This window comes from Myxocyprinus asiaticus, chromosome 6, assembly GCF_019703515.2.
Source record: "Myxocyprinus asiaticus isolate MX2 ecotype Aquarium Trade chromosome 6, UBuf_Myxa_2, whole genome shotgun sequence".
Taxonomy (NCBI): domain Eukaryota; kingdom Metazoa; phylum Chordata; class Actinopteri; order Cypriniformes; family Catostomidae; genus Myxocyprinus; species Myxocyprinus asiaticus.
This window is the reverse complement of record NC_059349.1, coordinates 13573577-13600168: the sequence shown is the minus strand read 5'-3', so window position 1 is coordinate 13600168 and position 26592 is coordinate 13573577. Positions and strand designations below refer to the sequence as shown.

At 41.3% G+C, this 26592-nt stretch overlaps 1 protein-coding gene across 2 annotated transcripts; it reads left to right on the top strand.

Annotated features, from left to right (window-relative positions):
* The first annotated feature begins 15701 nt into the window (after positions 1-15701).
* Positions 15702-23643, top strand: LOC127442475 (phosphoglucomutase-1-like). 2 transcript variants are annotated; one of them, XR_007897489.1, is made up of 11 exons: positions 15702-16034; positions 17986-18148; positions 18268-18414; positions 18507-18632; positions 19547-19737; positions 20359-20513; positions 20608-20723; positions 20810-20945; positions 21055-21238; positions 21368-21669; positions 23483-23591. XR_007897489.1 is itself a non-coding variant. In XM_051700537.1 (11 exons), exons 1-11 carry the CDS (start codon positions 15777-15779, stop codon positions 23570-23572), a joined length of 1701 nt encoding a protein of 566 aa, XP_051556497.1. In that variant the 5' UTR covers positions 15702-15776; the 3' UTR covers positions 23573-23643. The 2 variants fall into 2 exon arrangements, 1 of the variants encoding a protein (XP_051556497.1); XM_051700537.1 differs by having other exon boundaries at positions 21368-21502; positions 23483-23643.
* Positions 23644-26592: the final 2949 nt, after the last annotated feature.

Sequence of the window (26592 nt, the reverse complement as noted above, 5' to 3'; positions counted from 1 at the left end):
GGGGTCTACGTGTCGGGAAGAACACCACTTAGCGAACAGACGCCACTTCAAGGCATACAGGCGCCTCGTAGAGGGAGCCCTAGCCTGAGTGATCGTGTCTACCACCGCGGGTGGTAGGCCACTTAGGTCTTCCGCGTCCCGTCCAGGGGCCAGACGTGGAGATTCCAGAGGTCTGGTCGCGGGTGCCAGATGGTGCCCCATCCCTGAGAAAGAAGGCCCTTCCTCAGGGGAATTCGCCGGGTGGGGGCTGTCGCGAGGAGCGTGAGATCCGAGAACCACGTCAGGGTGGGCCAATAGGGTGCTACTAGGATGACCTGCTCCTCGTCCTCCCTGAGGGAAATGTGTATTTGCATAGTCCAGGGGGCCAGCTGTGTGCCAGTGCATCTATACCAAGGGGTGCCTCGGTCAGGGTGTACCAAAGCAGGCAGTGGGAGGATTCCCAGGAAGCAAACAGGTCTACCTGTGCTTGACTGAATCGACTCCAAATCAGCTGGACCACCTGAGGGTGGAGTCTCCACACTCCCCTGAGGGTAAACTGACGTGACAGTGCGTCCACTGCGGTGTTGAGGTCACCCGGGATGTGAGTGTCTCATAGCGACTTGAGGCATCGCTGACTCCAGAGGAGGAGACGACGGGCAAGTTGTGACATGCAACGGGAGTGTAGACAGCCTTGGCGGTTGATGTACGCTACCAGTGCTGTGTTGTCCGTCCGGACCAACACGTGCTTGCCCTTGATCAATGGCCGAAACCTCCGCAGGGCAAGCAGTACTGCCAACAACTCTAGGCAGTTGATATGCCAACGCAGCCACTGGCCAGTCCAGGAGCCGGCAGCTGTGTGCCCATTGCATAAGGCACACCAGCTCATCTTGGAGGCATCTATTGTAACCACGATGTGCCTGGAGACCTGATCTAGGGGAACCCCTGCCCGTAGAAATGCAAGGTCGGACCAAGGGCTGAAGAGGTGGTGACAGATCAGCGTGATGGCCACGCGATTTGTCCCATGGCACCATGCCCATCTCGGGACTCGAGTCTGAAGCCAGTGCTCAAGCAGTCTCATATGCATCAACCTGAGTGGTGTGGCCGCCACTGAGGATGCCTCTGAAAAAGTTTCAGTGGAACCGCTGCTCTCTGTCTGAACGTTTTCAGACAGTTCAGCACCGACTCTTTGTGCTCATTCATGAGGTGTGCTGTCATCGAGACTGAGTCCAACTCCAGACCGAGAAAAGAGATGCTCTGAACCGGGGAGAGCTTGCTCTTTTCCCAGTTGACCCGAAGCCCGAGATAGTTGAGGATGTGGACGCCCACTTCCCTTAGAGGGGCAAGGGCAGCCTCTGCGACCTTCATGAAGACGCGAGGGGACAGGGACAGGCCGAAGGGGAGGACCTTGTACTGGTACGCCTGGCCTTCGAAGGCAAACCGCAGGAAGGGTCTGTGTCGAGGTAAGACCAAGATGTGAAAGTGCTCGTCCTTCAGGTCTACCACCGCAAACCAATCTTGATGCCAGACACTCGCTAGAATGCGTTTTTTGCATCAGCATCTTGAACGGGAGTCTGTGAAAAGCTTAGTTCAGTACTTGCAGGTCCAGGATTGGTCGCAACCCACTGCCTTTCTTCAGTACGATGAAGTAAGGGCTGAAGAACCCTTTCTTCATCTTGCCTGGAGGGACAGGCTCTATCGCACCCATGCGCAGAAGGGTAGTGATCTCCGCATGCAAGGTAGCGGCGTTCTCAGCCTTCACCGAGGTGAAGCGGATGCCGCTGAACCTGGGCGGGCACCTGCCGAACTTAATCACGTAGCCGAGTCGGACGGTCCGGGTCAGCCACCGCGACGGGTTGGAAAGCACAAGCCACGCATCCAAACTCTGGGTGAGGGGGACCAAGGGAATGATCACGTCGAACGTACCGGCGGGTGGGGCCTCGCGGCGGGGCGGAGCTCGAGGTGCCACGTCGATAGGATTCGAGCCCCGTGGCCGTGCTGAGTCCAGGGACATCGAAGCACTTACCTGGCTCCTGCCACCCACCATAAGATTGGCCGAGGAGGGGGAGGAGTCTCGTCCCCGTAGTCCACCGGACCCAATCCCGTGTGGGCGTGTTTGTGCCACAGCTGTGCGCACAGGGGTGGGGGGACCACCGCTGGGGCGCCATACCTGCAAAGATGGGATGGTGGACGGTGGTCGTGACAACGGCCGTGCACACCGAACATGTGATCCAGGGAACAAGAAAACCGCTCTTTTGTTGTATTTTTGGGTACCGCAGCCTCTTGGACATGTGGCGAAATTAAATGAAAAGGAAACAAAAGATTCTCTTCTTGGCCCTCCACCGGGGGATGGAGTGGTCTGCTCACCAGCTCCGGAGAAGCGGGTCTCCTTGCCCCTGGGTCGACCGTCTCAGGGGCGCTTTGAAGCCTTCCTCAGGTTCTTGGCGGCTGGCCATGAGACGGGTGGCGTCCGCTTCCTGCACTGGGCTCCACGCCGGGGCCAGGCCACGGGGGCGGGCTGCGGCAGAGCCGGTGTTGTAGTTGCAGGAGGATGCCCTTGGCGACAAGCAGACTGGGTGCGGGATCTTGAGCCACACCGAGGCAGGGGACGTATGGCCTCCGTCTGCTGCTTCACCGCCAAGAACTGCTGGGAAAAGTCCTCAACAGTGTCGCCGAATAGGCTAACCTGGGAGATGGGGGCGTCAAGGAACCGTGCCTTGTCCGCCTCGCGCATCTCAACCAAGTTGAGCCAAAGGTGGCGCTCCTGGACCACCAGGGTGGACATCACCTGCCCGAGAGACCGCGCCGTGACGTTCATCGTCTGGAGAGCGAGGTCGGTCTCCGAGCGCAGTTCCTGCATCAATCCCAGGTCAGAACTACCCTTGTGCAGTTCTTTTAGCACCTTGGCTTGGTGTACTTGCAGAAGAGCCATGGCGTGCAGGGCGGAGGTGGCTTGTCCAGCAGCACCGTAGGCTCTAGACGTAAACCTACTGGCCCACTCTCCGATGCTGTGCTCGATAACTCGTCTTCTTCCCGGGCTCCGAACGAGATGTCAAACTCGCCCTGAGATGAGCCGGCGATCTCGTCCGAGCGCCCGACCGGAGCAAGTGAGCGTGCTGGGGAATGGGAGGTCCGTGAGGGTATACCCGGTGGAGGTGGTCCCATTGAGGTCCCCAAATCGCCCCCAGTGCTAACCGGCACGGCCTCATACTCATAGGTAGAAGGACCGAGGCAGGGAGCAGCTGGGGTGGCTTGCTTTCATACGAATGCAAGCCGTGACCGCAACGTTGCCATGGTCATGTTCTCGCAGTGAGGACAAGACCCATCCACGAACGATGTCTCTGCATGGGCAGTGCCCAGACACGAAAGACAGCTGTCGTGACCATCAGAAGCGGAGAGATATCGACCGCAATCAGGAATAACACACAGACTGAAAGGCATCTTTAAAAAGACATGCCACTCTTTTAGAAAGAAAATATACTTTTTTTTTTTAGAATGTATTCTTTTAGTTGTTTCTGCTGAAGCACCCAGGGGCGTTCTCTGCACTCCATGGGTGCAGAGGGGGAGAAGCCGCTGAAATGCGCCATAGAATCCAGCAGATGAGGTGAATGAATTTTGCGGATGAATTCAGCTTCAATGAATAAAACCGCTCAGCTCCGAAGAGAAAATCTGAATGAGTGGTTGCATACCAGCTCCTTTTATACCTGTATGTCCGGGGGAGTGGCATGCAAATTCCACTCACCAATTCTCATTGGCCTTTTTTCAAAAAAAGCAGAGGTGTTTGGGGCTCCCAAGAGTGACCCCTAGTGTCACTACATCGTCACAACGACGAGTGAGTGACAGATAGGGAATGTTCGATTCGCCAATGAATCGTTCTTTTGAACCAATTCTTCAAACTGACTCGTTGGAACTGATTTACAAAGGTTTGGTAGATGATCCAACTGTAAGGGATGACTTTGTTTAGGAGTAAAACTCTTAAATGGGAACAATTTAATAAACAAAATGGGAATAATTAATATTATGAATAATTAACATTATCATTAATATTGGCAACACAATTGTAAGAAATGTTTTAAGTGTTGTTTACAGTAATGTTGGAACAATAAATGACGTTTGATGCAATCTATATAACCTACATTACTAGTTAAAATTTTGTGATAAACAGCCATTTTAAAAACAAAATTGTACGTAAGAAGCCAGTTTGTGAATTTTTTTTAACTAGTTAAATTAACCATCCAAATTAACCAATTTAAAATGAACTGGACTTCCCAAAGCTATGTCCTAGGAACCAAGTCATTTTTATTTGTATAGCTCTTTTCACAACACACATCGTTCCAAAGGAGCTTTACAGAAAATCATGCATTAACAAAAATGAAAATGTAATATCTATAAAGTCTTAGCATGATCATTGTGTAGTTTGATTAAATATGATTGTAAATTGTGTGTAAATATAAAATAATTAAAAAATAATTGCATTTAGAATCCCTGTGAGCAAGCTGAAGGCGACTGTGGCAAGGAACACAAAACTCCATAAAATGTTGGTTAATGGAGAAAAATAACCTTGGGAGAAACCAGGCTCACTGTGGGGGACAGTTCCCCTCTGGCTAACCAGCATGAATATAATGACAATATTAGTTATTACTAGGATGACCTGCTCCTCGTCCTCCGAAAGAGAAAAGCAAAACATATATGCAGAGAATCAACTTTTAACCCCCATTATGGATAACATTTTATAAATTAAAATGTATAGTCCCTACCAGATGGGTTCAAAAGTCTCCAAATATCTGTAAGACCAAGATTTTTACACATCTTCTGAAGCATCAATGTTGCTCTAAGTGGCTTGCACACTTTTGCTTCACTATGATCAAGGACTGAATCCATCAAAAGATTGAAGTCTCCTCCCAATATTATATCATGAGGGGTGCCAGCGGCTTGCAACATCCATTCAAGATCTATAAAAATCCCCTGATCATCATCAGCGTTAGGTGTGTAAATATTAGCCAAAATAAGTAATTTCTGCTAAAACAATAATGACTCTTCCTAATTTATCTTAAATCTGTTTGAGACATTTGAATTGTAGATGTTTACTTATCAGTTACTCCCCTGCTCTTACTTGAACCAGCACTAAAGAAAATATGTCCACCCCATATCTTCCCAAATTTTTCAGCTTCTTGCGGGGAAAGATGCATTTCTTGAAGAAACACTATCATATTTCTTACACTTAAGAAGAGAAATAACCTTACTTCTTTTTATGGGGTGCCCCAACACATTCCATGTGGGGAGAGACAATCCACTCAAATTAACATTTGACATTTTGACATATAAGAAAAAATAGATTGTGTGTCAAAAACAAAATTATAAAGACCACATTTCAACATTAGTGCAACAATCAAACCCCGAACTTCCCCCAGAACCAAACAAACAGAAAAAAGAAAAACATGCGCATTAACCCCGCGCACGACAGCGCCAACTGGCGTCCATCCCTCTAAACTCAAACAGTTCATGTACGACTACGAAAGCCCCCGTGACAACTCTGCCATCAGATTGCTCATGTCTGGTGTTTCTATACAAATTTTGTGAGACAGAATTACGCAAAAAAAGATAATCTATAAAACAAACTCCAGCCAGAAAAAAGAAAAAAGGCGCTCAGTTTCCTCGTACAGTCAAATGAATGTTCAGTGAGCTGGCCCACTCGGCTGCTTCATGAGTGCAACAAATGACCTAATCACTCCAATGTCTTGCAAGAAATACTGCACAAAACAAACTCCAGCCAATAGGAAACATAAGCACAAAGAGCATGCAGATTCATCCACAAACTGTCCCGAAGGAGTGTTACCCCACAAAACAAACTCCAGCTGCTAGGCGGAGCCAGCACAAAAAGAAAAAAATGTTCAGTGAGTCGGTCCACTTGGCTGCAACGTGAGTACCATAAGATAACTTACTCACTCCACTGACTTTATGAAGGACATCGCTTGCTGTTGGCAAGTGAATGTTTTACGGCCATCCTTAGCATCTGTTCTTAATTTGGCCGGGAATATCAGTGCAAAAGCGACCTTCCGTTGATGTAAAAGTTTCTTGCATTCCTTGAATCGATCATGTTTCTCTCGTTGAATTCGCAAAGTCTGGGAACAAGAAAATGCTGTGCTTTTTCCAAGAAAGCCTACCTTCACTCCTTGCCTCGCGTAACACAAGATCTTTATCGGATGATCTCAGAAATTTGGCCAGAATTGATCAGGGATTGATTTTCATCTGTTCTAAAGCCAGTGGTTTAGGGCAGTGGTGGCTCAGCAGTTAAGGCTCTGGGTTACTGATCAGAAGGTCAGGGGTTCCAGCCCCAGTACTGCCAAGATGCCACTGTTGGGCCCTTGAGCAAGGCCCTTGACCCAATCTGCTCCAGGGGCGCTGTATCATGGCTGACCCTGCACTCTGACCCCAGCTTAACTGGGATATGTGACAAAAAAAGAATTTCACTGTATATGTGCAAATGTATAATGTGTGATAAATAAATACAATTAATTAGTTAATTAATTAATAAAGCCTTGTATAGAAAGGAGATGGTATTATCATCTCCATGATGTCTTTCCAAAAATGGTGTAGCAGTGACATAATTAGGAATGAAAGACTTCACAAAGTCTCTAAATTGAAGGTACTTAAAGAAATTATTAGAAGGGATATTATATTTCTCACACAGCTGCTGAAAGGAAGCAAATTTTCCATTCACATATAAATCCCCTATATTTCGTAACCCTACATTTTTCCAAATCTCAAATGCACTGTCTAACATTGAAGGGCAAAAAGAGGGGTTAGCTGAGATAGAGAGCAAAAACGACATCTGGATGAATTTAAAATGTGTCTTTAACTGTTTCCAAATACGAATAGAATTATGAATAACTGGGTTGTAATTATAAAGTGAACTAGCTATACCTGTGGGTGATAAAAGTATTGCGTTAATGTAATATGGGAGACATTCCTCCTGTTCCAACACCAGCCAACTCTCCCCTATCTTAGTGAAATCTATCCATGAAGTCAGAGCCCTCAGGTTCGCAGCCCAATAGTAATAAAGAAAATTAGGTAGGGCGAGCCCACTCTGTATTTTGGGTTTACATAGGTGCTGTTTAGTAATCCTATGGGCTTTATAGTCCCAGACAAAAGGAACCAGGATAGAGTCCAATTTTTTGAAAAAAGATTTGGGCAGAAATACGGGAATGTTCTGCCCCATGTACAAAAATTGTGAGAGAAATATCATCTTAATTGCATTTACCCTACTCAGAAGAGAAATAGGAAGCGTTCTCCAGAAATTTATCATGGATTTAAATTTAATCAGCAGGGGTTGAAAATTAGCCTTAACTAAATTGGAAAACTTTTTTGTCACCTCTATTCCTAGGTATGTGAATTGTTCTGAAGCAATCTTAAAGGGCAAGTGATGAAGCCAAGAAGAATCTCTGATAGTGACTGGCATCAACACACTCTTGTCCCAATTAATTTTATACCCTGCAAATGTACCATAGAAATGAATCAAATTAAGGATATTTGGAATGCCGCTATTGGGCTCAGAAATAAATAAAATTATATCATCTGCATATAACGCTAATTTATTATCAGTATTTCTGTTTTATAGCCTTTTATACCAGAATGGGCTCTAACGGCCTCAGCTAAAGGCTCAATCACTAAAGCAAACTTAAGTGGTGACAGCGAGCAACCCTGTCTTGTACCTCTATGTAAATCAAAACAAGAGGATATTGTATGATTTGTGAGAATTCTTGCGCATGGACTAGAGTACAACAATTTAATCCATGAAATGAAATTTTCTCCAAGATTAAACTTCTTCAGTACCACAAAGAGGTAAGGCCACTCAATTTGATCGAATGCCTTCTGTGACAGTGACAGAATGGCTAAATCTTGCGCCAGGCCTCTGGAAGAGAACATTATGTTGCAAAGACGCCAAAGATTAGAAGAAGAGTTACGTTTTGGTATGAAGCCGGTTTGATCTGGGTGCACCAAGTTTCTGATTACAGTATTTAGTCTACATGCCAAAGTTTTTGCCAGAATATTTTGATCTGTATTTAGGAGTGAGATCGGCCTATAAGCATCCAGTTCCTCTGGGTTCCTTCTTTTTTTTGGGACTACAATAATAATTACCTCATCTAGGGAGGGCGGCAGGGACTGATATAAATGCCTATTTGTAAACCCTATATAAATAAGGTGATAGTAGTTCATTATAGGCTTTAAAGAGTTCATTACAAAATCCATCTGGACCAGGAGTTTTACAGCCTTTTAGAGATTTTATACTATCTGATATTTCTTTAATAGTAATTTCTGCACCTAACTCCTCAAATTGTTCTTGATTTAATGAGGGAAGATTCTGTTGGTCTAGAAACTGAGCCATAGATAAAGGATCTATACTTCTTTTAGACGAGTATAGTGCCTCATAAAATGTCTGGAACCTACTATTTATATCCCTAGAGGAAGTGAGAATTTCTCCTGTGTCTGATCTAATTTTGTATATTGTACATTCAGACGCTGTTTTACGGAGTTGTCGAGCTAAAAGTTTCTGAGGTTTATCACCGAATTCAAAGTATTTTTGCTTTACATACTGAAAGGATTTTGAATTCCCAATACCTCTAATTCAACCCTACTTCTTTTTCTTTGAGATGCTTGATAGGAGATAATAAAACCCCTACTGTATGCTTTAAATGTGTTCCATAGCACCCCCATAGACATGTCAGGCTTGTCATTGAAATCGAAAAAGGTTTTTATCTCCTGTTTTAAGTGATTAATAAAGACTTTATTTGTAAGTAAATGAGAATTAAGCCTCCAATTTCCTTGTGGTTTCTCCATATTATCTATTTTAATAAAAAAAATCACTGGACTTTGATCGGAGATGACATATTATGATATTTAGCCGTACAGACCTGGGGCATAAGTTTACCATCCAGAATGAAATAATCTATTCGGGTGTAGACATTATGGACTTGAGAATGAAAAGAGTATTTCCTAGCCGTCGGATAAAGAATTCTCCACACACCAAACATATTAGAATTGTTTATATATGCATTCAAACATTTACTGGAATTGGAACTAACTATTTTTGTGGAGGAGGATTTGTCCAAATACAGGTCTAGGACACAATTAAAATCGCCCCCAATTATGAAATTTGTATTTGAAATATCAGGAATTAGGTTGAACAATTTAAAAAAAAAACTCAGGTTTGTCACAGTTTGGTCCGTAAACATTGACTAATGTCAGTGGCACAGAAAATACCTCTCCAACAACTATCACATGTCTCCCTTCTTTATCTGAACTAGTCAGATTATTTTTAAATGGAACTCCTTTGTGGATAAGGATAGCTGTGCCTCTAGATTTGGCAGAGAAATTTGAATGATATATTTGTCCAATCCATTTGCACCTCAGTCTAATGTGGGCAGTACGTTTCAAATGAGTCTCTTGCAGGAACATAATATCCGAAGACAGTGATTTTAAATGAGATAGTATTTTCCCCCTCTTAACTGGTTCATTCAGACCTTTAACATTCCAAGTTGAAAAATTTTATGAATACCCCTTTGCATTTAGATTATTAAACATAAACAGTAATTATAACACATCTCTGCTCCAACCAATTGTCTACACACCGGTAGTTGTTACCATGGAAACATTTAGCACTGACCCACCCTCCCAACAGAATATTAGATAACAGAACAAGTTTAGCTGTTACAGGAACAAATGTACAGCACAACTTATCACGAAGTAGAAGGCAAGAAAAGCATAAAATAAAAGACAAAAAGTAGAAAAGAAAATCCAACCTCCGCATATTACCTTTCAAAGACTTCACAAAGGTCCAGCATTGAGTCCGCTAAATAAAAGAAACTTCAACAAAACAACAGGCATTCTTCTCTAATTATTGTTCAACATCTACTTTTCTGCCCCAAACTGTTGGATTGCAAATTTCCATGCTTCGTTCACATCGGTGAAAAGCTTCTCTCCCTCGCTGTACGTCACCAGCAGCTTCGCAGGATACAGAATGCCAAACTTCACACCGGGTTTATCCCGCAGGATCTGTCTTACTCTGGCAAAGGCTGCCCGACATTTGACCACAGCTGAAGGGTAGTCTCTGAAGATCTGGATGGGGCGACTGTTAAAGATTAGATTTCTTTGTGATGACACTTTGTGCATGATGTTTTCCATGAAATAGCCATTGTGCACTCGAGCGATGAACTGACGCGGCGGGTCACTGTCCTCAGGCCGGGAGTGAAGAGCTCAATGCGCTCGGTCCAGAACAGGAAGCTCATCTAGTCCAAGCACCTCCATGAGCAGCTTAGCTACAAATTCTCTAGCACCTTGACCGCTTTTCAATCCTTCTTGGACTCCAGCGATTCTTAGATTTTGCCTCTTAGAATGGCCTTCCAGATCTATGCATTTCTCTGTTAATTCTGGCACCTCCTCAGACAGACTTTTAACTTGAGCTTGTAGTTTTGTAACAGCATCTGAGGAGGCCGTAGCGGTCTGTTCAAAATGTTTGAGAGTTGTATGGTGGTCATTTATAGTTAACTGCATTGCATCAAACTTTGCATCAATTTTCCTCTCCAGTGTCGCCATCTCTCCTTTCAAGCTCTCTGTAATATCAATTTTAACCTTGCCCAAATCCACTCGGAGAGATTCAATTGCAAGCAGCACAGGGTCGTTATTCACTGTTGAGCAGGCCTTTTCCAGCGAGCCCGCAGTCTCGGCCGAACTTTCTCCCTCAGCAAAATCTTTCTTCCCTTGTTTCTTCGATGGCATTTAAACAAGCAAATTATAATTGATGTTGAACGTATGCAACACTATAAAGGCTTCGAGATCACTAGCGAACTTTATGTTGTCTTGTTTTAATGAAATTTGAGTGAGAGTCAGTGGAGCTACAAGAAACATGTCTTACTCCATCCTCAACCCGGAAGTCCCCCCCCCGCAACCAGGCCAATTTGGTTGCTTAGGAGACCTGGCTGGAGTCACTCAGCATGCCCTGGGATTTGAACTAGCGAGCTAGCGAACTCCAGGGATGGTAGCCAGCATATTTTACCACTGAGCTTCCCAGGCCCCCAGCATTAGGATTTATAAATGTTTACATCAGTTTGTCAGTTCACCTTCAGCCTGCTAAATGATCAACCGCCTGAAGGGAGGAGGCATATAAAACCAGTTCAAACATACTGTTTGTCTCTCTCAAGAGCTGTGAGGACCATAGCAGTCCCTAAACTTGACAATCATGGAGCTGGGTTTGCTGTTGGTCCTTCTGGCTTCATGTCATTCCTTTCCTACAAGAACCCACCTTGCCTGAACATTAGACAGAGATCCGATTACACTTTGCAGCCCTGGACGAAGTTCGGCTTTTGGCAAATGGTCTCCTACAACTGGGCCATAGCCTGAGGGACTTTGTTCAAAAGACCAGGAATCAGATCAATGATATATTCCAGAAGCTTAACAAATTTGACAAATCTTTCTACCAACTTTCCGTGCTGGCCAGTGAGATCAAGAATGAGAAAGAGGAACTGAAGAAAACAACTGTGATCCTGAAAGCAAATAATGAGGAAATAAAGACCATGTCAATGGAGATCAGCTCCAAAGTGGATGACAACATCAAGGAGAGGAACCTGTTTGGAGCATGTCTTTGATGACAAAACCTTTCAAAGTTTCTTTTATTAATTTTCTCCAATTTGTAAGGTGGTTTATATGTGAGATGCATGGCAGATGCAGAGCAGATGTGAATTCTAAGTAACATGGCATGCCTAGGATGGAAATATGTTGAAATTGCACAATGTTGTCCATTAGGAGCAGGGTCGGACTGCACAGGCAAGCACCACTCACAGCTTTATTAACTTATTTCAGATTTTAAAACTCTAGCTCAGTCATGAATCTCTGAATAAAGGAATAAATAGATTACAAGTTGGTAGGTTTGGTCTTGGCGGACTAGATCTGCTCATGTTGCAGCTGCTGCTACAGAGCAACATGAAGACCTGCTACTGCTACAACATACACAGACATGCTGTATTGCACTTGTAAGACATGTTGCTGCACAACTAGACAAATATTATCCACTTGAAGCAGATCTAGACCTTTGGTGCTGGAGAGGAGGAGGGTTTCAGAGTAAAACAACTCTTGTAGCACACAATAGTGAAACCGGATTACCTGCATACAACTGCATACAAGGCAATTTAAATGCAAGACAAAGAGAGAGTATGCAAGTTGATTGGTTTAACAGATTATTTGTCAAAGGACCTATCAGCTTGGGCAATATCATATGAGCCAAGTGGCTACATTAGCCTACATGTTCAGAGAACCTCTCAGCTTGGGCCATGTAGAGTTTCATGACTGAATTTAGAATCATTTAAAACTACATCCTGATTTGGAAACCTCCTTGTGGAAGTAATGGTGTGTGGAAGTAACTGTGTATGTGTACTATGAAGTTTATTGAGTAATACTGTGTTTTCAATCAATGTCTATCTCAAGTCTGCTCAGATACAGGAAACCGCTGAACAATTTGACAGGAACCTCCAAACAAATAGCTTCTCTTGACAGCTACAGTATTACACATCTGATGGAAGCTTCTCGAGCAGTAATGGGTGAAGAATTGCTTTGTTGTGAAGTATATCACTGCATCTGTTTGACTGTAGACCAGCGTGTGAGGTTGTATTGTACTGTAGATCTTCCAAAGGACTGCGGCGAAGTCTTCAGTAGAGGAGAGAAATCCAGCGGCCTGTACGCCATTAAACCGAACCAGTCAAAAACCTTTCTTGTGAATTGTGAATTCACAGAGGGTAAGAATAAAGCACATTTTAATTTTACTTCTCAAGCTCTGAATTCATAAAACGACATTCATACAAGACATTCTCAGTAAACTCTGAGGTGACCAAGGCATGCAAGTTTCCAAATAAACTCACCTCTGTCATCCACAGAGGGAGTGTTCACTGTCAACCAGCGCAGTCATGATTGCTCAGTGAACTTTGACCAGTTCTGGGAGAAGTATGAGGATGGATTTGGAGACTTCAGTAGTGAGTTAAATCAAAAATGTTGCGCTCGTAAACTTTTGTGAATGTGTGATTATAGTGTGGAGCACAGTGAAGCACTCTGTTTTGTTGTTGACAAGTCTTTCATATCAACCCTTTTCTTAGAAATTCTGCTGTGAATTCCATAAAATGTTGCATTCCCAGTTGTCACAATCTTGGCATTACAGAATTGATATAGCGAATATAAACTATGAATATACATATATTCAGCTTTCACAATTAAGCAATAATTTTGTAATTGTGTAGATCTATCTCATGGATTCTGGATTTCTCAGATATCTCTGTTTGATTGGTGAGTTCTGGCTGGGGCTTAAGAAAACCTATGGTAACATTTTATAATAATGGTCTGTCATTAATAGGTAACTATGCAGGAATTAATGCAGGAGTAGTACTACATTAACACTTTAGTTATTACTTTTAACTAATATGGAAACATGATTAGCCAATCAGTAAGTAATAGCGAACTGATGACTGAGGTAGTTCACTGTTAGGTAATCAATAATGACTGAATTTGATCTGCCTCATTGAGAACTATTAACTAACTATGGCTAATTTAAAATAACTACTAATTAATTACTAATCAAAACATAAACATGTGTTAAAAATGTGAATGATTATGTTTTTATTGTAAACAAGATCATGCATTGGTTCTTTGTGGGAATTAATTTATGAATGTAACAGGTCGCTAAATCAAGGCTACAGTGTTGGTAGAGTACCATAGTCAAGGATGTAACCACATATTCAGGATTGATGGGGACCAAATTTAATAATGTAATAATTAACTATGGAAAAAGACATATCAGTAGTCCATTATTATGAATCCACAGTTATGGACATGTCCCCCTCAATGCCATGATCATAGTCAGCTTAACTTACAGAAATATAGGGATGTTCTGTTCATTAAAAAATTATTAACTTCTGCATGTTTGATATTGCTGAAGGTCCTTTTTTAAATAATTCTGGTAATCCATAAGTAATGAGTCAAGTGTTACCACATAAGTATGAAGGAATTACTAATGATCTGGACCATTATTCTAAAGTGAGGGCATGGTAACGCATTATTAATTAATGAGATCTTACTGTTTCCTTCCTTGGGAGTTAAAGAGCAGACCCCGTGAAAAAAGGGAACCCACTGGAAACCTGGCAGAGGAATTACTAGCTTCAAGGCTTCAAAAATCTCCATTAGTCATCATCTCACAAAACCGCAAACCTCTTGTGTGTGTGCTGAAACAAAGTATGCTGCTTCTCTTGCTGATGAAGTTATCAGATTCACATTCATGTTGAACAAACATCTCAGCATCTCAGCATCTCAGATAACTACTTTTTTTTTTTTTTAAGGTTTTTTCTTCTTCTTCAGTAATATTTTATAGGGATTGTTCACCCAATAATGTAGATTCTCTCATCATTTACCCTCATGTGACTTCATTTCATCTGTGGAACACAAAGGGAGATGTTAGAATGATAGCCTTATTCACCATTCGCATTCATTGCATCTTTTTCTCATACAATTACAGTGAATGGTGACTGAGGCTAATGTTTTGCCAAACATCTCCTTTTGGTTGAACTATCCCTTTAATGGCCATAAAAGTTTATGTGTAGTGCTTCATATTCTTCTTAAATACTGTATGAACCTATGAATAAGTATGAAGCATGAAAAAGTAAACATGGGACATTTAAACTCTTATTATGCACACTAAATTCCGTACACATGATTCAGTTTCTCCACCAGTCATCTTAATTACACTGCAACCAGTCCAACTGTCCAACCAGGAAACCTTTCATTTAGCCTCATATTTTGAGAGCTGGTTTTATTCATGTGTTTAAATGAGTCACATTGACTTCAAGATGCTAAGCATAAGTACAGCTGAACAGTATTTGTCACAGTTGCTATGTTTGAATTACTTGCAATAAATATTAAATTCTGAGTTCTGTTTTTATTAAATATATATTTCTGTTGATTATATCGAGCTTATCATTTGCTGGTCTTCTGATATCTTTTGTTGAAAATATGAATATTCATCTGTCCTCAAATTTGGGTAAATACTCCCAGTGGAGCAAGATATTAAAGCATTAGGAAGTACACTGGCGTAAATTATGTCTAATTACACGCACAAAATTATGTACAAATAAAAACACGATGTGCTTGATGGAACAGCAATGCAACAGTGCCATCTGTTGAGCACTGCAGGTATTTCCAGTGTCGCTCTAGATCTTATTTTATACGTCTTTAAGCACTTGAGATTTGTTGTAAGCCATTTCAAAACCCAGTACCCCCAACTTCCCAAAAACCCAATCAAGGTATGAAAACATAAAGCATGTTTGCCATTATACTCTCGGATCTTAAATTATCCTGGGGATACACCATATGTGAAATTAGCTCATGAATGTTTATAGCCAGTTCATTCTTGGCTTATTCGCATAGCATCAGCTCTATTTAGCCTCTGAGTAAATGGCTGGGCAAATAAGGCAGATGTATAGGCCCTAACTGGTCATCTTATGCATCTGCTGCAACAGGCCTCTGGGGGCAAGCGAGTCTGACAGTGATGCCCATGCACATATGCGAGGAACCATCTTCAGTTACCATCTGCCCCTGCCTTGTTTATTTTTGGCCCATTAACTGCCTCAATCCAAGTCTCTGGAATGCCATAAGGACATAAGGCTTTTCCTCTTTCTACTCCACTCCCAGTCTCTCTCTCTCCTCAGAGAGAAGACAACCAATAACAGGTTCTCCTGCGTTCTTTCTCGTTTCCTCAACTGTTTGGAGCGATGAACGATAGTCCCTTACAAGTGTTAACTTTTCCAACTGCTCCTTACCCCGACCAGAGGCCTGGAACTAGTGGTTTGAGAAAGAAGGTCCAAGTTTTCCAGTCTAAAAAGAACTATCTGCACAACTTCATCCAATGTATCTTCTCCTCAATCGACCTGCGGGACAGGCAGGGCTCCACTATGGTGGTTGGTGGAGATGGACGCTACTTCAATTCGACTGCCATTCACATCATAGTGCAGATGGCTGCAGCTAATGGGGTCAGTTGTGAGATCTTTTTTTATTGTATCTTAAGCATACAAATTTTCTATTGAGCAAGTTCTGTATGCTTCACTTGCCCAGGTTAGACACCTGTCACTGTTCCCAGATGTCTCAAAATATCTGCACTGTATCTCTTGTTACTTCGAACTTTCGATTGTTTGGATCAGCATTTTTGTAATCTGATGGCAAGAAATAGTTAAGAAAGTCTAAAGGATAATACTTTTGAACTGAGTATGATAAAATGAAGTCAAATGTATGTATGTTCCCCAAGTTTGTTGCTGACCCTGTTCCATTTACAAATTTCCCACAAAAGATATTTATTCTTGACAAAATTGAAATGAAGTGTGTATATTTAGGGCATATTATGAGAAAATTAAACATTGTGAAACAGTCTTTAAATAAATTTCTTATTTTTCCAATTAGATCTGGCACAACTGGAAAGACTGTGAGTTGGGCAACTGAGTGAAGTTACTATAGTTAATCTGGTGACACTTCTTGGGAAAGTTATTACCACTCCACTCTATTTTTAAAACTTTGTACAGCTTTGGCCTCCAGTCTGATACTATATGCAATGAAACGTGAATATATATCTAATTTGTATTTTATTATTATTTTAAGTCTATTATGATGTTGTAGAATTAGACCATGTCCGTTCTAATATGTTTTAGTTTGAAAACGCAGTAACTTTGCTACGTTTACACCTCTAATCCATGCTGGAACAGCATTTTCCTCCACCAAAAACTTTGAAAATATTCTCTAGTGCCGCAATCTTTGGGAAATGATGATTTTAGAAAACTTAAAACGAGTTAAAAAAGAGTTATCAATCAAAAATGGAGAATCATTTTTTATCCACTCTAGAAAGGCGTTTTCTTCAACCAAAAACAGTGTTTCGAAAACACTCGCCATTTCTGCATATTTTGGAAAATGGTGATGTTAGGAAATGTAAAAGGTTTGAAAGAAAGCGAATTAGTGTGGATTTGGCCTTAGTCTCATTTGAATCTACACTAAGGCCATGTCTACACTCCATTCTAATTTGTTTTAGTTTTAAAAGGCATTGATTTTTCATGGTTTACGCCTCTCAGGCACACTGGAATGGTATTTTCTTCTACCGAAAACTGAAACATTCGAAAATGCTCTCCATAATCGTATACTTTGGAAGATGGTGATGTTAGGTAACTGAAAACGGATGTTTCAAACCTTAAAATGAGCCTTAGTCTCATTTAAAGCTACACTAAGGCCACGTTTATGCTCTATGGTAATTCGTTTTTTAAAATGCATTGGTTTTGCTATGTTTTCGTCTTTCAGGCACACTGGAACAGTGTTTCCCTCAACCGAAAATATACATTTTCTAAAAGGTTCTCCATAAACTTTGGAAAATGGTAAAGTTGGGAAATTAAAACGTTTTCAAACAAAAGCAGACTAGCTTGGCTGTGGCCTTAGTCTCATTTGAAGCTACACTAAGGCCACATCTACACTTTACGCTAATTCATTCTGATTTGAAAATGCAAAAACCTCTCAGGCACACTTGAACAGTGTTTTCCTCCACCAAAAACTGAAACTTTAGAAAATGCTCTCCATACCGTGTATTTTGGAAAACTATGACATTAGGTAACTGAAAACAAAGGTTTCAGACTTAAATGGATTAGTGTGGATGTGGCCTGAGTGATACTGTACATTCTCTGGCCCAGTCAAATGCAAAGCTTTATACCCTGCTGGTAAGACCAGCTTAGACTAGCATGAATTTCCAAGCTATTTCAAGCTGGTCTATGCTGTTAGCATTAGTCTGGTAGCCACGTTGTTCACCAGCAAAAAATGCTGATCGACCATGGTCTTTCTGATGAAGTCAGATCTATGTCCTAAAAATATGACCAGTTACAAATCCCATTTCATTTGATTCTGCTGCTACTACTCTGATGAATTTCTGTGTGTGCATCTGCACAAACATCTTAGGTGGGTCGTCTCGTGATTGGTCAGAATGGTATCATGTCGACACCAGCTGTGTCTTGTTTGATCAGGAAGATTAAAGCTATCGGTGGAATCATCCTTTCAGCCAGTCATAACCCTGGAGGACCTGACGGAGACTTTGGCATCAAATTCAATACTGCCAAAGGAGGTAAAATACCTGAGATAATATGGAGACAAATGCAATTAGCTAGACCCCAATCTTATAAAATAATCTAAGAGGTCATGGAAATGCTTTCCCTGAGTTATTGTTGAAAATCTTCAATACAGGTCCTGCACCAGAGGCTGTCACAAACAAAATCTTCCAGATGAGCAGAACGATAGAGGAGTATGCCATTTGTCCTGAGCTCAGGGTAGATTTGAGAACAATTGGCAAGCAAATCTTTGACTTAGAGAACAAATTTAAACCATTTACAGGTGAAATATTTTACCCATTGAGCATTCATTCAGAGGTAATATGGATAGTCAAGTGCAGTATTATCATTCTTTCTGAATATTCTGTTATGCAGTAGATATTGTGGATCCAGTTGAATCCTATGCTAACTCTCTGAGGAACATCTTTGACTTTGCTGTTCTAAAGGAGCTACTGTCAGGAGACAACCATATACAAATCCGTTTAGATGCTATGCATGGAGGTAAGGAACCATATTTGCCACCATGGCCAATACTTCATCAAGTTATTACACAGAACTGCAGTTAATTTTCCACATATTGAAGAGAAAATGTAGAGTAGTAGCAGCTGCATGTATTTAATGGGTCTTTGCCTCCATGTGCACCAAGTTCGTCAACTAGATGGGGATACGTTTAGGCTTATATGCCTCTGTTCAAGAAAGAGTTTCCACATACATGTGGTTATCTACATGATTAAGATGAACCATCTGACACAACACTAAAACCAAGCACAGGTATCCTCTTTCAAGGAGTGACACTATACGACATAAATGAGTCCCCTGAAATTAAAGAAATGTTCTGGGTTAAAAACAAGTTAAGCTTAATGGACAGCATCTGTTGCATGCAGTCAGTTACCACAGACAATTTTGATTTATCCCTTAAACAAACACTTACAATGGAAGTGTATGAGGAAAGGCATTCTGGAAGGTTAGAAAAGCTTAAATGTGCAGCTTGTACTATTTTAAAACACATATGAATTCTTCCATACAAAAATTTACTTATTTATTTATTTAGTTATTTGAGCTTTAAAGTACAAACATTACTGTGTCTATGTTATATGACGAGTTGATGAAATCAATAACAATTTGCATAGACAACGTTAGTAAGCAATTTCATCACACTTGTCCCATGTTATCCTGTGGCTATGCTTTTGAAAGTGTGTTTTCTTCCTTTTGCAATGCTTTGCCACATATACTCCCATTCTACAGTAAGTGCATTACTATAAACACATTATTTGCTTGTTCTAAGAGGTAATAGAATGATACTTTAGGTCTCATTGAAAATCACTGTATATCTACATTTTGGCATTGATACAAAATGAGATTGCTATCACATCGATGGTGCTGACTCCCTTTGACTATTTACAATGGTTCTATAGTGGTTGGCCCGTATTTGAAGAAGATCCTGTGTGAGGAGCTGGGTTCCCCTGCAAATTCAGCTGTTAACTGTGTACCTCTGGAGAACTTTGGGGGTCGTCACCCAGACCCCAACTTGACCTATGCTGCTGACCTTGTTGAGACCATGAAGAATGGACATTATGACTTTGGAGCTGCTTTTGATGGTGATGGTGTAGGTGTTGAGACGTTTCCCTATTTAGTATTGAAATAGCATCGATCTTTCAAGCTCAACATTGCCATGATCTTTGGCCTCGGGTCTCATTCTCATTCTACTCCCTAGTTCCCTATTACATGCATCAGTATATCATGAACACAAATTCAGGCACTAGCAATGGTCTTGATCCACTAAACACTGGGACACTGATGACTCAGGCGTAGCTTGTGTTATGACACCATGACATATATCTTTTTGTAAAGATATATTTTTTGTTTGTTTGTTTAACAGGCATTCACTGTCATTGAAAAGTACAGAGCCATTTTAAAATATGTTCTTGTCCTCCTGATGACTGGAGCGATTGAAGAAGCCATGACTATATTTCTGTGGATATAGTGAACAACCAGTAATTTCTGGTTTTTATGGTGCATTCTGAGAATTTCTAGAGAGCGACCATGTCAGTGAACTGGAGCAATTTTGACAATGGGAGATCATACAAATGGCCGACTCCCTGGGTAGTGTACTTACTATTGAACTAGGGAGTGGACTGAGACACCCCTCAAGTCAAAGTGCTCAAGTGACAGTCAGCATAACATTTTCTTGACCCCGAGCTGACCCAGTCACTCTATCTCTTTCTAGGACCGTTATATGATTCTTGGGAAGCATGGCTTCTTTGTAAACCCTTCAGACTCAGTTGCTGTCATCGCTGCAAACATTTTCTGCATTCCCTACTTCCAGCACACAGGAGTAAGAGGCTTTGCAAGGAGTATGCCCACCAGTGCAGCTCTTGACATGTGAATATAATTTCTAAAATGTTTCACAGTGAAAAAACTCTACGTGCACTTAACAGGATCATCTGCAGTTTATTTACTATGCTGTGCTTTGCAGGGTGGCCAAAGCCACTAAGATTCAACTATATGAGACGCCGACTGGATGGACATTTTTTGGGAGCCTGATGGACACGGGTCGTCTTTCACTCTGTGGGGAGGAAAGTTTTGGCACAGGTATTGAGCAGAAGAAGTTAATGGGAATTTTGTGTTTATCTTTAAAAACATTTAACATTATTATAATTATGCTATCCTCTCCTTAGGCTCAGATCATATACGTGAAAAGGACGGGCTTTGGGCAGTGCTAGCATGGCTTTCTATCTTAGCAACCAGAAGGCAAAGTGTAGAAGACATTATGACAGACCACTGGAGAACCTACGGGAGAAACTACTACACCAGGTGTAGTATTTGTAAAAGAAAGATACATTGATTCTGGGGAACATTAATAGTCTCTGAGCTACGTCTACCTTTAAGTCAGACATTCATTTAAAAAGATTTATACTTACAGATTTGATTATGAAGAGGTGGATTTAGATGCAGCCGTGGAAATGATGTTGGATGTTGAGCTGATGATTTCAAACAAAGCATTCATCGGGCAAGTGTTTGCTGTGGGGGAAAATAAATACCAAGTGGAGACAGCAGACAATTTTGAGTACAGTGATCCTGTGGATGGAACCATATCAAGAAACCAGGTGATACTCTACTGTAGATTGACTATATAGATCCTTAAGTCACAGTAGTACTGGGAACTGAATCTTTCTTGTTAATTTCAGCCTAAACCATCAAGAAATATATTAAAATATCTGGTACTTTCCCTCTAGGGCCTGAGGATAATATTTAAAGGAGGTTCACGCATCATTTTTCGTCTCAGTGGGACAGATAGTTTCGGAGCCACAGTTCGTCTGAATATAGAAAGTTACGAGAAAGATGTAAACAAGCTCTTTCAGGACCCGCAGGTAAGCATGACTGAATTCTTATTTTCACCAATATTCTAAATTATACCTTTATTTTTAGGAAGTCCCATAGATATACATATGTAGACGTATGTACCTACGTACATACGGTTCGGATACATCAACCGTGGCACCATCTTGGCATGGTCAACAAGGAGAGTTGTTTGAATGTAAGTAAATGGAGAAGAAGCCTCAGACTGCTGCATAAACTGCTTTTGTGTGGAAACAATTCATCATGTAATGAATTGACTGAATGGGTGCTAATTTTCAGTATGTTTGCCATGATATATTAATTTGCAGTGGCAGGCCATGCATTAAAATTCTAGGTCTTCAGTGTGATTCATGCCATTAAGAAAACGCAGTTTCACAATGAATAAGACACCCTATGCCTTTGGGCATCATACATTATGTCGCAGCTAACTAATAATACCAATTGACATTTTAAAAACATGTCCACGCATGTCCACTCCCGTTAGCTTAGCAGGAGTTTGACTCTCATTAGAGATGTCTCCAAGCAACCCACCCAACTGATAAACAATGCTGCAGCGCTAACATTTGTGCTTCAGGTGTACGATTATCAAAAAAGATTATAATGTTTTATACACCTGTTTCTGCAAGTGTTTGTTAAACAAGCTTTAATATTATGTAATGTGGAAACAAATTCATTTATCGATATTACATAATAAAGTGAATGTTTATCACTTACTTTGTATATCTCCCTGAGTGTCGACATGTTTGTGTGACATCATGCCCCTGCATCTCTGCGAAATCGGAGTTGAGAATTTCTGTACGAGCCTACAAGTTGTAATTCTGACTTCAAGATGCATTCCATTGCACTTTTCCAAGTAGGAAGTTGTAAAATCCAACTTTCCGAGTTGAATGGAAGCAGCACTTCTTTTCAAAACTTGATCTGACACTGAATGCTCAAGCAGCCTAATTTACACTTAGAAAACTCCTGATGTTGCTATAACAATGCAAAAAGCACTTACCAATTTGCTTGAAGTGAAAATCAGTCCTCGTTTCATGATAAATAAATTAAGCAATCACGCGGTCACACAGAACATCTCAGGTTTGTAAATCATAAGGATCTCTTTCTCAATGGCGATAGCGGCAGTAATGACAGTTGACTCGTCAGCAAGATCTCATGCTCTTCGCTTTCAAATTACGTCACTTAAAGCGTGATTGCGTCACTCAAGGCCAGCTAGAAGGCCTCGACAGGGACATATCCTAAAGATCACACCCACCAAGAACAAATAAATCAATCTGATTGGCTGACAATCTGACTTTAGTTGCCCATTAATTTGCACTGTTGAGGGATTCTGTGGAAATTCTGAAGGCCTGAGGGGGTGGAGATCAAACTCATGCGCTGCTTCGGCTAACGGGCTTGGTTTTGGGCATGTGATTTGTGAAACAGTTGTCACGCTTCACTTGTAAGCATCAAGGAATAAATTCTGACTGGATAAACTTTTTGTTTTTCTCTATTTGTTTGTAGATTAATTAAGAGTGGAAAGCGATTAAAAATACATAGGCAAAAAGGTGACTGAGAATGAAAGGATGAAAAATATTTATTTATTTGGCATGTTAGGCCAGCAGAGAAGGCTTTGCTGGCCCTGAGAATTCACCACTGTTCATTTGTGAAGGACTTTATTTGCAGTTTGCTACAGGAAAAAAAAAAAACTGTTTTAGAAGTGAAGTCATGATTTTTTATATCATCTAAAATATTGCTCAATGTTTATGGAAAATCAAATAATCTGAAAGTTGGCTGGAAAAGACAATAAACTTTTGAAGACCATATCTGTCAGTATACATTCATGTGTTGACGGACAGCTGTCGATGTATCGCGTCCATAGAAACAGTTGCTAATAAGGTATCTACGTATAGATATCTATGATAAATCCTATCATATATGGTCTTTAAAAATATATCTATATACATTTCAAATTCAGCATTAAATGACAAGAGTATGTTTGTTTTCTGTCACAGGTGGCACTAGCGGAGCTCATCACCATTGCACTGCAACTTTCACACATACATGAAAGAACCGGGCGAACCGGCCCTACTGTTATTACATGATTACATTGAATGTTACTGTATATTTATGTTTTTATTATTATTATTATTATTATTATTATTAAATGCTGCTTTCAAGGAAAAAAAGAAATATATTTTTTTTATTTTCTTGCCATGTCAGATAAAGTGACCGACGTTCTCACACAACATGTAGACTATCCCTAGTGTCCAAAATTCCAACAACAAATGCCCTATGTATATTAATTATGCAATGTACTTGGATGCTCCTGTAAGGCAACCTCCTTGAAGGATACTAAGCAACGTCACCATGGGTTAATAAAATATTCATGAGCCAAACATTCAGGAATGTTGGTTCCCTTACGACTCAGTACACATGACCTTGCGTCACTAAGCTGACGCATATGGGGAGTGTTCTTCTACACTACCTAGTTGAAACCTCTCTACAATAACAGCAATTCTAATATTGGCTATGGTGTTTGAGTCCCGCCCTTTTTCAGAATCAGAATCAGAATGAGCTTTATTGCCAAGTATACTTACACATACAAGGAATTTGTCATGGTGACAGGAGCTTCCAGTACACAACAATACAAAAACAGCAGCAATACTTCTAAAAAATAATTAAAATCGAAAAAAAAAAAAAATAGATAAATATTGAAAAGAAAAAAGTATATATAGAATACACAATAGAAAAAATATATATATATATATATATATATATATATATATATATATATATATATATATATATACATACAGTACGTACATACATACATATATATGCATATACACACACACTCACACACACACACACACACACACACACACATATATATATATATATATATATATATATATATATATATATATATATATATATACATACATCTCAGATGATGCCGATGACAGTGGTGACATCTGCAAACTTCAGGAGCTTGACAGAGGGGTCCTTGGCGATGTAGTCGTTGGTGTAGAGGAAGAAGAGTAGTGGGGAGAGCACACATCCATGGGGGGTACCAGTGCTGATTGTACAGGTGCTGGAAGTGAATTTCCCCTGTCTCACAAGCTGCTGCCTGTCTGTCAGAAAGCTGGTAATCCACTGACAGATAGATGTGGGAACAGAGCGTTGGTGTAATTTAGTCCGGAGAATAGCTGGGACAATGGTGTTGAAAGCTGAACTGAAGTCCACAAAAAGGATCCTTGCATATGTCCCTGGTCTGTCCAGATGTTGCAGGATATGATGCAATCCCATGTTGACTGCATCATCCACAGACCTGTTTGCTCGATAAGCAAATTGAAGGGGATCTAGAAAGGGTCCAGTGATTTCCTTCAGGTGGGCCAACACCAGTCTCTCAAATGACTTCATGACCACAGACGTCAGGGCATCTGTAGTCATTAAGTCCTGTGATTTTTGGTTTCTTTGGGATGGGGATGATAGTGGAATGTTTGAAGCAGCATGGGACTTCACACTGCTCCAGTGATCTATTGAAGATCTGTGTGAAGATGGGGGCCAGCTGGTTAGCGCAGGATCTAAGACACGCCAGTGAAACGCCATCTGGGCCCTGTGCTTTCCTTATCCTTTGTTTTCGAAAGACGCGGCTCACATCATCTTCACAGCTCTTAAGTGCAGGTTGAATAGCAGGAGGGGGGAGGAGGGGGGTTGCAGGAGGTGTTGGTGTTTGTGTGAAGTGAAGGTCAGAGTGGGTGTGAGATTGGGCCTTTCAAATCTGCAGTAGAACACATTAGGTCGTCAGCCAGTTGTTGGTTCCCTACAGGGTTGGGGGTAGAAGTCTTGCAATTCAGAAGTTGTTTCATGCCACTCCACACTGATGCAGGGTCGTTAGCTGAAAACTTGTTTTTCAGCTTCTCAGAGTATCTTCTTTTAGCCACTCTGATTCCTTTATTCAGTGTGTTCCTGGCCTTATTGTACAAGACTTTATCCCCAACTCTGTAAGCATCCTCTTTGGCCTGACGAAGCTGCCTGAGTTCCGCTGTAAACCATGGTTTGTCATTGTTAAATGTTAAATAAGTCCTAGTAGGAATGCACATATCCTCACAGAAACTGATATGATGTAACAGTATCTGTGAGCTCGTCCAGGTCTGTGGCTGCAGCCTCAAAAACACTCCAATCAGTGCAGTCAAAGCAGGCTTGTAGTTCCAGCTCTGCTTCGTTGGTCCATCACTTTACAGTCCTTAATACAGGCTTAACAGATTTTAATTTCTGTCTGTAGGTTGGAAGAAGAGGAACCAGACAGTGATCAGAGAGTCCCAAAGCTGCTCTAGGAACAGAGCAATATGCATCCTTTATTGTGTAGCAGTGATCCAGTATATTTCTGTCTCTGGTTACATCTACATTTATGCATTTGGCAGACGCTTTTATCCAAAGCGACTTACAGTTAACTTATTACAAGGACAATCCCCCTGGAGCAACCTGGAGTTAAGTGCCTTGCTCAAGCACACAGTGGTGATGGCTGTGGGGATTGAACCAGCAACCTTATGAGTTATGTGCTTTAGCCCACTATGCCACTACGTACCCGGACTCAGTTATTATTATTCTTGGGGATTTTAACAAAGCAAACCTCACACATGAACTGCCCAAATACAAACATCACCTTACATGCCCAACCATGTGGGTGGTAGCGTAGTGGGCATGTAATGTGATGTTTGTATTTGGTCAGTTCATGTGTGAGGTTTGCTTTGTTAAAATCCCCAAGAATAACAATAACTGAGTCCGGGTAGAATAATAATAACTGAGTCCGGGTATTATTGTTCTGTGTCTGTGATTTGATCAGCCAGCTGATGCAGCGCTGTGTTCAAACACGCGTTTGGCGCGATATACACACTCACCAGAATAAACGAGGAAAACTCCCGCGATGAGTAGAAATGCTTACAGTTAATAAAGAGCGCTTCCAAATTAGGACAGCACATCTTCTTTAACGTTGTTACATCTGTACACCAACTTTCATTGATGTAAAAGCATGTTCCACCGCCTCTCGTTTTCCCCGTTAACTCCGCGATGCGATCCGCTCTGAAGAGCTGAAAGCCCGGCAGATGTAACGCGCTGT